This window comes from Pteropus alecto, unplaced genomic scaffold (assembly GCF_000325575.1).
Source record: "Pteropus alecto unplaced genomic scaffold, ASM32557v1 scaffold239, whole genome shotgun sequence".
In the NCBI taxonomy this organism is placed as follows: domain Eukaryota; kingdom Metazoa; phylum Chordata; class Mammalia; order Chiroptera; family Pteropodidae; genus Pteropus; species Pteropus alecto.
In genome coordinates, this window is record NW_006494613.1 from 162,795 (window position 1) to 175,790 (window position 12,996).

The window sequence follows — 12,996 nt, forward strand, 5'->3', positions numbered from 1 at the left end:
TACCACACACTAGACTATAAACCCTATTAGAACAGAAAACTGACCTGTCTTATTTACCAATGAATAGTGTGTCTAGTACAGGATGTTTTCTGAGCAGCTCAAATGAATTTAAATTTAAAACAAAAAACAAAAAAAACATTTACAGTAAACTAGAAATAGAATAGAAAAAATACTAATAGCCAAAGTCATACTTAGCAGTAAAATAATAAATATGTTCTCATTTAGATCAGACACTAAACAAGGCACTCTTTCACATTATTCTGAATATTCTATCCACATGGCTAGTAAGTGAAAAAGCCAGAATGAGGACTTTTAAAGCCCCCTATAGACCTTCCTATGTGTGACTCCTTCATTTGCAAAATGAAAATAATGAAATTTGTAGAGGATAAAATTTACATTTTAAATATCAGCTCATTGAGTATCCATTTCTCCTCTGCAAAGAAAAATAGGAATAACAACATTTATCTTCTTGGGTTGCTGTGAAGGCTAAATTAAGTAATATGTGTGAAAATGCCTGGACAAAGTTCAGTAAACATTAGTCTCCTTTTATTCCTTCCAAAGTAAGCACAAGATCAAAGGGTGGGATCCAAAGGCAGAAAACCATTTTTTTTCCAGTAACATGTTTAAAATTTTTAAATGATGGCATTATCACTTACGATATCCAAATAAAAACTAGGTATAAACTAACAAAAAATATCAAAAACCTATATAAGGGAAACTATAAAATACTCTTTAGAAACACAAAAATAGACTTTAACAAATGGTAAGACATATGTTCTTGTTTAGGATGACTCAATAATAATGTCTATTCTTCTTAATTTAATTTGTATATTTGAGACAATCCCAACAAAACATTGACAGCCTTTTTTTTTCTTCTGGACCCAGGTAAGTTTTTATAAGGCTAATTAGAATAAGTAAGCAAAAATAGCCATTAAAATGATAAATTAAAAAAAAAAGGTGCAGTGAAATTGAGCTACTAGTCGTTAAAACATATTATAAAGACATTATAATTAAAATAGTATGGTATTGGTGCATTAATAGAGAAGAATAAATTAGAATAGAAAATCAAGAAATAGACTTAATTGTGCAAAATTTTTAGTATCTAGTAAAGGCAGCATTTAATTCAATTGGCAAAAGTTAAACTTTTTAATAAATGGTGTTGAAATAACTGCATAGCCATCTAGAAAAAGATAAATTTGATCATTTCTCAACTGTACACTAGGATAAATTCTAAGTGGAACAGAGATTTAAATGTGAAAAATAAAAACATACAAGTACTTAAAAGCAGTATGGGTGAATTCCTTTATAAGCTGGGAGATGGGAACACTCTCTTAACTATGACTCAAATCTATGAACAATAAAATAAAAGATAATAGGAATAAAAATTTTACATGGCAAATAACAACATCCATAAACAGCAAAAAGGCAGATGACAACTAAGAAAAAAATATTTACAACCAATATCTCAGACAAATGGTTTCTATTTCTAATATATCAATAGCTTTTAAATCAGTTAAGAAAACAATCATCTAGAAAAATGAGCTAGAGATATGAACAGTCATATAAAAGAAGTTAAAATCATTCTTAACCATTTGAAAAGATGCTTGACTACTAGTAATAAGAGAAACAAATAAAAATTAGGGATAATATTTATAGCCTATCAGATTGGTAAAAGTCACCAAATTTGACAATATAGTTTGTAGTAAGACTGTGAAAGAACAGATAATCTGACATATACCTGGTGGGAATAGGATACAACACAATTCTTATGCAAGGTAATTTGACAATATCTAGCAAAATCGTATGTGTATTTATCTTTTATCCCAGCAATATCACTCCTAGGAGTTTCTCTCAAGGGTATGCTGGCAAAAATACAAAAAGACATATGAACAAGGCGACCCATTGAATTGTATTTGTAAGAGCAAAGACTAAAAACCACCCAAACGCCTGTCAAATAGTGGACTGATTATATAAACTGTACAATGTCTACACAATGGAGTAATAGCTACTGTAAAAAGTAAGAAATATCTTTATATATTACCATGGAGGGAATTATAGAAAATATTGGTAAGTGGAAAAAAGCAAGTATATGAATATACATGCATACATATATTTTTATTTAAAAAAATAAAAAAAATTAGAAAACAAATCAATAACATTGAAATCTGGAAATCAATACAGAAAAATCAATGAAACTAAAAGGTGATTTTTTTAAAAAGATCAATAAAATTAATAAGCCTCTAGCCAGGCTAAGGAAAAACAGAGAGCATGCAATTTACTAATATCGGAAATAAAACATGGAATATCACTACTGAGCCTATGGACATAGGAAAATGGAGCAATTCCTTGGAAGAAACAATTTGCCAAAACTCACACAAGAACAAATAGACTATTTGTATAGGCCTATATCTACTAGAGAAATTGAATCAATTACTAATAACCTTTCAAAATGAAAGTACCAAGCCGAGAAATGTTCATTGGTGAATTCTACCAAATGTTTAAAGAAGACATTATACTAGTTCTCTACAATCTTTTTCAGAAGATAGAAGCAGAGGAAACACTTATCTCATTCTAAAATGCTAGACTTACGTTAATAGCAAAACAAGACAAAGACATTAGGAGAACAGGAAACTACAGAACAATATCACTAATGAACATGGATGTAAAATACCACCCAAAATATGAGCAAATCAAATCCAACAATGTATAAAAATAATTATATACCATGACCAAGTGGGATTTATCCCAGGTATGCAAGGTTGGTTCATCATTCAAAAATCACTTAATGTGAGCCATCACATCAATAGTCTAAAGAAGAGAAAATCACATGATTATATCAATAAATACAAAAAACAAAATCCAACACCCATTCACGATTAAAAACTCTGAGTAAACTAGGAGTAACGGAACTTCCTTAACTCGAAAAATATCTACGAAAGAATGACTGCTAACATTATACTTAATGGTGTGAAACTAAAAGTTTTCTCACTAAAATCAGGTACAAGACAAGGATATCCCTTCCTACCGGTCCTTTTCAACATGATACTGGAAGTCCTAGCTAATGCAATAAGATAATAAAAAAAGTAAAAGGCATGTAGATTGGGAAGAAAAAAATAAAAATGTTTTTGTTCACAGATGACATGATCATTTATGTAGAAAATCCAAAAAGATCAACAGAGAACCTCCTGTAACTAATAAACAATTATAGCAAGGTTGTAGTATACAAAATTAATATACAAAAGTCAATCATTCTCCTGTATACCAGCAATGAACAAGTAGAATTTGAAATTAAAAATAATACTTTTTATATTGACATCCCCCCAAATAAAATATTTATGTAAAATCTAACAAAATATGTACCAGATCTATATGAGGAAAACTATAAAACTCTGGTGAATGAAATTGAAGAACTACATAAATACAGAGATAGTCCATATTTATGAATAAGAACACTCAATACTGCCAAATTGTCAGTTCTTCCCAACCTCATCTGTAGATTCAATGCAATTCCAGTCAAAATCCCAACAAATTATTTGTGGATATCAACAAACTGATTCTAAAGATTATATGAAGAAACAAAAGACCCAGAATAGCTAACACAATATTAAAAATCAAAGTTGGAAGACTTCCCAACTTCATAATTTATTATAATACTACAGTAATCAAGTCAGTGTGGTATTGGCAAAATAATAGGTAAATGGAAAGAATAGAGAGCCCCGAAATAAATTTAGTCAACTGATATCTGACAAAAGCGCAAAAGCTATTCAATGAAGCAAAGATAGTTCTTTCAATAAGTGATGCTGGAACAACTGAATATCCACATACAAAAAAAAAAAAAAAGAATCTAGACACAGACCTTACACTCTTCATAAAAAGTAACTCAAAATGGATCACAGACCTAAATGTAAAGGCAAGTCACAAAACTACTAGAAAAAAACATAGGAGAAAATCTAGATGATCTTGGATATAGAGATAACTTTTTAGACAAAACACCAAAGGCACAATCCATGAAGGAAAGAATTGATAAGCTGGACTTTATTAGAGTTAAATTTTATGCTCTGTGAAGATAATGTTAAAAGAATGAGAAGATCAGCCACAGACTAGGAGAAAATATTTACAAAAGACACATCTGATAAAGGCCTGTCATCTAAAACACTCAAAGAACTCATAAAACTCAATGTTAAGAAATAACAACCCAATTAACAAATGGGCAAAAGACCTTAACAGACACTTCATCAAAGATACATAGATGGCAAATAAACATATGAAAAGATACTCTACATCATATGTCATTAGGGAAATGCAAATTAAAACAACAATAAGATACCACAGCACACTATTAGAATGGCTAAAATGTGGAACACTGACAACACTAAATGCTAACAAGGATGTGGAACAACAGAAATGCTCATTCATTTCTGACAGGAATGAAAAATGGTACAGCTACTTTGGAAAAGAGTTTGGCAATCTCTTACAAAACTCAACATATTCTTATCATATGATCCAGCAATTGGGCTTCTTGGTATTTACCCAAAGTAGTTGAAAATTATATCTACACAAAAACCTGCACATGGATGTTTATAACAGCTTTATTCATAACTGCTAAAACTTGGAAGTAACCAAAATGTTCTTCAGTAGAGGAATGTATAAATAAACCATGATACATCTAGACAGTGGCATATTATTTGGTGCTAAAAAAAAAAATTGAGCTATCAAGCCATGAAAAGACTTGGAGGAAATGTAAATACATATTAGTAACTGAAAGAAACCAAACTGAAAAGGCTGCATACTGTATGATTCCAACTATATGACATTCTGGGAAAGGCAAAACTATGGAAGCAATAAAACACCAGTATTGCCAGGTACTGGGGGTAGCGGGAAGGGAGAAATAGGAGCACAGGGGTTTTTCAGGCATTGAAAATATTCTGTATGATACTATAATGATAGATACATGTCAGTATATATTTGTCCACACCCATAGAATGTTAGCACCGTAAGTGAAATGTAATGTAAACTACTGACTTTGTCTGATAAATGGTGTGCAATGCAGGTTTCATCAATTGTAACAAATGTACCACTATGGTGGGTGATGTTTATTAGGTGAGGCTGTGGGTATGTGGGATAGGGAGTATGTGGGAAATCTCTGTATTTTATCCTCAATTTTGCTATAATTTTTTGTGTTCTAAGAAAACTGTCAATAAAAAAATAATAATAAATAAGTAAAAGAATAAGCTATAAAGTAAAAAAATGAGCTACCTGTTGTGAGGAAATAGGTAAAAAGGGAGAAAAAATAAATACTAGATTTCTTTAAATAAATTTGATGTTGGAACCAGGTAAATATTTTATATAATTATAAAATAATATTACAGTTTTAAAAGCAATTCCTAAACAAAAAAAAAAGAAGTAAAATGAGTTAAATAAACTTGTGTATCTTGTGGGTGACAAAACAGCCAGAGAGGAACTGTTCCAAGTGACTTTAAATCTGTAATTTGACTGAACATCCCTAATGGAATCTACTCTACGGACAAAAGGGGCTACAAACAAATCTGAAACTGTTTTCAGTAATTATGTTGTGGCTGCAGTATTGTATTTGTGATTATGAGACTGTCATATGTATATGGGATGAATTGAGTGAATATTTATTTTGGTATCATTGAGAACTAAGATTTCTCAGTGCAGTTGAAGGGAAATACAGATGTAAGATCAATGAAAATAAGTAAAAACAAAACAAAACAAAACAAATCTGGAGAGCTGAATTGAACAGAGAGTATCAGTATAAATTCATGATGACTTTTATCTTAAAATTTTTTTTCCCAGTTCTTCCCACTGAAAAGGCCTAGAAACAATGATTAATCCAATTGCAATGAGCACCGTGAGTGCCCAGATTGTGGCTCTAAAAATAATTGCGTACTGAAAAGAACCAGGACTTTTTGGGAGAAATGGCTGATTCCAGGTATGTAATATGAACTGTGCAATATGAACCTGAAATACTTTTTTATACTAGAAAGCAAAGAAGCTTCAAAGACTAAGTTTATGTAAAAAAAGGTTAAAATAGAGGGAAAGAACCAAGCACTTTTTATTCCTGTCTTACATAAAGGGAAGTTTCTGTTATTAGAACTAAACCAGCAAATAAAGAATGAATGATAGAATCAGAATATTACTATTGTGAAATTCTTGATTAGTTTATGAATCTAGGAAATGGTTCTCAGTGGCTGATAACATCCCTAACTGAGAGACAATTATATAGTATCTACTCCGTGATAGAAGTACCCAGTACCACACATGAAGTAGTATTACAAAAAAAGAACGAAAAACAAAACAAAACAAAATAAAACTACCCCGAATCTGATCAAATCTGTAGCTCTAGCCACTGCTTTATAGGAAACAGGGGGAAAGAGAAAGAAACATGTTAAACAACACCACAGGAATGTAATCTTAAAATTTAGATGTGGGAAACTTCTGTAGGATAAATGATTCTCATAACAGAAAAAAAATGCAAGAAAATAATCTTGAGACATATCAACTGATTGTAATGTGGGAGTTATTTGAGTACTGATTTAAACAAACTTGAAACAAAAGACAATTGTGAAATGTGAAAATTGAAAATTTGATGATATTAAGGAATTATTATGATGATTATTTTAAGGTGTGATAATTACATTGCTTTAAAGGAGTCTTTATCCTTTAAAGATTCATATTAAAATATTTATTTTAGATAAGAACAATGATGAGTTAGGTATTTCTCTTGGTCAAATGGTCATTTTCTCAACTCTAAAATATATTTTAAGCATATTTTCCTCAGTGAATGTTGAATGACCTATGTCATTAATAGCTAATTTTTTATGTGTGTGTTTGTATCATAAAAGATCTTGGATTCCAGGGAAAAATGTGTTTCCAACTCATCTTGGAACAATCGTGTTAGCCAGAGAATCTCTGCACAATACAGATCTTATAAACTTGAGAAAAATTTGTCAGAAACATTAAATGTAGAATCCTCACTGCCTCAAAACCCAGAATTTTCCTTAAATAATAGCAATTCAAAGGGACTGGAAAATCAATCCCTGATCGAACTTACCTGTCTCCCATTTGCATGTAAACTTCCTTTCTTGCAGATTTTCATTGGCCCAATAAGCCCAGTGAATATATCTTTGGTGGGATCCACAGCAGAATAATACATCTTAGATAGACAGACAGGGTCTTTATAAGTGGGTCCAACTTCTTTGGGGATAGTCCATTCATAGGTGAATGTTTCTTTGGGTGCCACATGGGAGGCTGAAGGAGAAGGCACACCTGTGAGAAAGATCACATTGGTGAGGTTAAGTATACTTTCTAATATAGTGATTTGAGCCACAAGGTAGACTGGGTTTAGTCTAGAATAACCTACTTCTGAGCATTAAAGTGGAATTCTGTTTGAATGGAAGCCTACTTGTGCTCCTGTGTCAGATCACTGATGGGTGTGATTTCCTTTAAGCCTCTGTCTGAGATTGGTGCCTACTACGGTCTGAATGTTTGTGTCCCCTCACTCTCAGATTCAAATAATTGGAATCCTAATGCCCAATGTGATGGAGTTAGCAGGTGGGGCTTTTGGGAGATGATTAGGTAATGAGGGTGGAGCCCTCCTGAATGGTATTAGTCCCTTAAAAAAGAGACCCTGCAGAGCTCCCTAGCCCCTTTCACCAGGTGGGGATACAAAAAGAAGTCTGAGACCCAGAAGAAGGCCCTCACCCGACCATGCTGGCACCCTGATCTTGGACTTCCAACCTCCAAAACTGTGAAAAATAAATTTCTGTTGTTTACAAGCCATCCAGTCTGTGGTATTTAGTTATAGCAGCCTGAATGGATTTAGTGCCCCTCTATGTGCTCTCACAGCCCCTGAGAATGTTCCTAGCACCTTTCATGTTATATTGCGTGTATCTCTCTTCCAAACAGAACTTAACCTCCCTGAAAGCAAGCATTGACTATATTTCCATCAGTTAGAACAATACCTGGAAATAGGGGGTAATCAATGCGTTTTCTACTGCAGACAACTGAAATGAAAATAGTTTTAGAACTGAAAGGAAACTTACAGATGATCCTGTTCAAATCTCCCAATTTTACATCTGAGGAAACTGAGTCCAGAAAGACTAAATAACTTGACCATGGTCACATTGCAAGTGGTGACAAAGCCACTAGTCTTCACTGGATAGCCTTAAGTACAGCCTTAAATACACTGGTCATACCTAAATACATTTATATAATAGAATATTTTTTATCACTAAAATTAGATTTATAAAATGCTTATAATGCTAAGAAAACAAAATGGTTCCAAAATTAGAATATGATTATATACTATGACTTCAACCACATTTAAAATATACATTATATGTACAAAGATGAAAGAGTGGAGGAATCACATAAAATATAATAGTAGTTGTCTATAGAACTATGGGTAATATTTTAGCTATACCTTTTTATATTTTCCAAATATTCTAAAATGAGCATCTACTTATTTTTTCAGAACATTTTCAAATTTAAAAATTACCCAAATAGTACTCTAGAAATGTATAAGTGATATGATCCAAATAAGTTACTACAAGCAGTGGCAATAATGATGCAAAAAAGGCAAGACGAATCAACTGGAAATGACAGAAGAGATTCACTTCCTTCTGGGCATGTTGTCTATGAATTGGGTAGATAAGCAGTTTCCTCAAAAGTTTCTGCCTTCAGTTTTGCAGGACAGTTTTCCTGAGGTAAGTGGCACAGTAGGTTATTAAACACTGCTAACTGGTTACAGAGTACTGTACTCACTTCCACTCTGAGAGCTGTAATGTGAGGAGTAGTATGTGCCCTCGTTGCTCTTATTGACTCTCACCCCAGTGGGCTCAATACTGAGGGGATATGCTGCTTTGTTATGGAAAGTGACTCTGATGGTGTCTCCCACTTCTGCCCAAATGACAGGACCTAGAGACAAAGAGAAAATTATTACCCTCTCTTGGTATATCACATACAGAATACATAAGACAGTTATTTTCTTGGGAGTGTCCTCTGGCAAGAACCACTGTGAGCAACATGCTTATCTGTAGTGAGTAGAAAGCTGGATTGTTAAAAGTCCATTCGTAATTTGACATGGTGACACTAGAAAGAGATAAGGAGGGCTTTTTAATTCAACCTCAGATTCATGAAATTTGTTGTCATTTTTGCCCAAGTCTATTCACAACCTTTATACATCTACGAAAAAACTATTCAGAGTATCTATGCTCTCTTCAACTCAGTCTTCTGTTGCCTAGATGTATGTTATTTATCCCAAGAGTCAGAGGAGGGCTATAAGCCTTGACCACCCAAAAGGGGTAAATTAAATTGTCTTGGATGTGAAGAGTAATACTGTTGTGGATTTTCCATCACCACAATTAATATTATCACCAAATATAGAATGAAAACATAGACATATAGTACATAATTATTTTAGGTAGTAGTATTTATTTTAAAATACTATTGATTGAGTTTCCTATGTGCTCTTCTGAGGGTTTATGTGAATTAATTCATTTAATCCTTACAACAAACTTATAAGGTAAGGACTATTGTGTTATTGTTTCCATTTTATAGAAAGAGAGCGGGCACAGAAAATTGAGTACTGTCGAAGGTCACACAGCTAATAGGTGAAGAGTGAGGACAGTGTGAATCCACCTACTTTGCTATTCTGCCTGAGTGCCTGAGCAAAACAGGTTTCTGGGTTCTGCCTGAGGGCAGCCTGCAGAAGGCTTGGAGACAAACCCAGCCTTCTCATCAGTAGCCTAGAGTTTATTTCTAAGGGAATGTATCTTTAGCTAAGAGCAGAAATAGGAAACACCTTCATTTTCTATTTAAACAACATGACATAAACTCGCAATTCCTCTTACCTCTTAGAAGAGGGGAAAAAAATCATCATTTGAAGTCAGCATGGTGTTTAATGATGAAGGTTTACTACTGGTAACTTACATTTGGATAAGTAATTAGCTGCTGCATTCTACTGATGATTGATCTTTCCATCCCTAGTTTATTCATAGAAGTCACACAGCAGGCCTTGGAATTGTCCGTTCTTTCTGAATAGAAATTCCCCTGGTATGGCCAGGGGAAGAGAGCAGTGGCCACACATACTCTGCAATGGACTCACCCAGAATGCCAAGATGCTCCTCTTCAGGGCCTCTCTCCTTTTGATTTGTGAAGGATGCATCTGTATACTCACGATAAACCAGTTTTTTATAAGAGCCTCCAATTCTTGTACGACCGTGTTCAAAAAATACCTCTGAAGCACTACCGAAAGAAAAAATGTTTGTCAGCTCTAACTGAAAAATAAAAATAAAAAAAATAATTTAACACTGGTGCTGAAAGCAGAACAGAAAGCAGGTATTCACATACGATACTATTTGAAGAAAAAAATTCTGACCAATGCTTAGAGATAATTACCCATGATTTACCAAACACTCAGACAGAAGCAGGCAGTCCTAGGCCACCCCATAGAAGGAGTAGAGAATCATGGCATAGAAGTTTCACTTTTTCAAGTGAAGTAAAACAAAATTCAAGAGGGCCCATGACAACCCATGACAGTTAATAAAGTGTTCTAAAATGGAATCTTTTAACAAATTATGAAATGTTTAAAAATAAACCCTTATTACTACTTATTGCATATTAGCACCAGCCAGATGCTCAGAGCTTTTATTATCTGAAACTCACGTAACGCATCAAAGTTAGTAATATTCTCCCTATTTTGCAAATGAAGAAATTCAATCTTAGAAGCCATTTGACTTCACAAAACTACCCCATTTATCTCTTTTTGCATTTGACAAAGGTATTGAACACCTGCTCTTTGCCAAGAACTCTGCCATGTGCTGATGACATAACCATAAGCAAGCTGGACCCATCACTGTCCACAGGAACCTTATATCTGTCAGAGAAGACAGACTATGAATCAATCAATATAATAACACATAATAAGCGCAAGGTGTATGGAGCATCTCTCCTGGAGGTGTGAAAAGATGTGGGAATTAGTATCTAGAAGAGAAGTAGAATTAAAAAAATAAAGTGTGTGGTAGGGAGAATGGGGCAGGTGTTTACAAACAGAAAACAGCCTGAGGGAAGGCTCAAAGGAGAGAACAAGCATGGCATGTTCTATACGGTATGACACCAGGGCAGAGTTGTAGAAAATGAAAGAGGAACAGGAAGACCTAATTAAGGTTTAATTCTGCATCCCAGGGCAGTGGGAATGCTTTGAAAGATTTAATCATTTAGGATTCATGTTTTAGTAGGATCCCTTGAGCTGCTGTCTGGAGAATGCGTTAGAATATGCAAGACTGCTGGAGGGAGACCAGCCAGGAGGCAGCTTCAAAACCTCAATGAGAGGTAATGATGTCTTAAGAGGTATTGGTAAGATGATAAATGGAAATAGCATGACAGCTTTCAGAGATCTATAGGATATAATGAGGCAGTACTTGAGAGGAGAGAGGAGAGACTGGTGAAGAAGGGAGGGAGTCAAGGATGGTGCTCAGGTTTTGGGTTCAATGGATAGATGGATGGTGGTATTATTCACAGAGAGGAGGAAATTCAGATTTGTGGGGAAAATAATGAGTTCAGGTTTGTACATATTGATTTGGAGGAGCCACATCCAAATGGGGTGTCCATTCAGTAATTCGAAAGGCAAATCTGCGATTTATAAGAGCCTTCTGGGTGGGAGATGCAGTTTTGGGAGTCAATTCATCTTGGTATCAGTGTAGCCTGAGACTTAAATCTCTGCTTTAAGAGTCATAGACCTGAGTAGACCCAGACCCAGCTATTGACTTGTATGTTGTTGAGTAAATTATTTAATTTTCTGAAGTAGTTAGATGGCAAACAAAGTTTCTCTGTGGAGGTGATGTTTAAAGAGAGACTTGGAGCAGGGAGATGGCATAGTCTACTGATATTTTTGGAAGATCATAATGGACAGTAGGAAAGGAAGACTGAGGCCAGAAGAATGGCTGGGAGGCTGTACAAGTCATCAGATATATGCAAAGAGTAGCTTTCATGCATCAAAGGACATGATCAAGACTATGACAAATGAACCTACAGAATGGGTGAAAATATCAGCAAAGCATATATATATGATAGAAAGAACCTCTATAACTCAACCACAAAAAACAAAGAACCCAATTCAAAAACGAGCGAAAGATTTGAATAAACAATTCTCCAAATGGCCAAAAAGCACATGAAAAGATGTTCAACATCACTAATCATCAGAGAAATACAAATCAAAACAATGAGATACCACCCATTAGAATAGCTATTACAACAAATAAAATAAAACAAAACAAAATAGAGAAAATTAGTGTTGGCAAGGATGTGGAGAAATTTGAACCCTTTTTTGTTGCTGGCAGTAATATAAAAATAATGCAGCCGCTATGGCAAAAACTATGGCAGTTCCACAAAAAAATTAAAAATAGAATTACCATACGATTCAGCAATTTCACTTTTAAGTATATATCCAAAAGAATTGAAAGCAGGGACCTAAATAGATACTTGTACTCTGATGTTCATAACAGCATTATTCACAACAGCCAAAAGGTATGAACAACTCAAATGTTCATCAACGGATAGATGAATAAATAAAGTGTAGTATGTGTATAAAATGAAATATTATTTAGCATTAAAGAGTAATGAAATTCTGATACATATGACAATATGAATAAACCTTGTAAACATGCTAAGTGAAATAAGCCAGCCAAAAAAGGACAAATATTGTACGATTTCACTTGTATGTGGTGCCTAAATAGGCAAATTCATAAAGACAGAAAGTAGAAGTTAGCAGAGGTTGTGGAATTATTGTGTAGTGGGTACAGAGTTTCTATTTGGAATGATGAGAAGTTTCTAGAAATGGATACTGTGGGTGATTGTACAACCCTGTGAACAGTACTTAATGCTGCTGGATTGTACAATGCTTTGTTTCAGAAATAAGAAACAAATGAATTGATCTAATGGTATTCAGTTTGTTTCCTTAGGATTTTGTTAAAC

At 33.9% G+C, this 12,996-nt stretch overlaps 1 protein-coding gene across 1 annotated transcript in view; it reads right to left on the reverse strand.

The window, feature by feature from the left end:
• Positions 1-12,996, reverse strand: part of LOC102884724 (ceruloplasmin) — a 46,689-nt gene that overhangs the window by 18,748 nt on the left and 14,945 nt on the right. The window contains exons 7-9 of the mRNA XM_025042497.1: positions 10,130-10,269; positions 8,788-8,940; positions 7,076-7,290 (exon numbers count right to left, since the gene is read on the reverse strand). Of these exons, the coding sequence (XP_024898265.1) occupies positions 7,076-7,290; positions 8,788-8,940; positions 10,130-10,269 (508 nt within the window). The remainder of the gene's footprint in view (positions 1-7,075; positions 7,291-8,787; positions 8,941-10,129; positions 10,270-12,996) is intronic.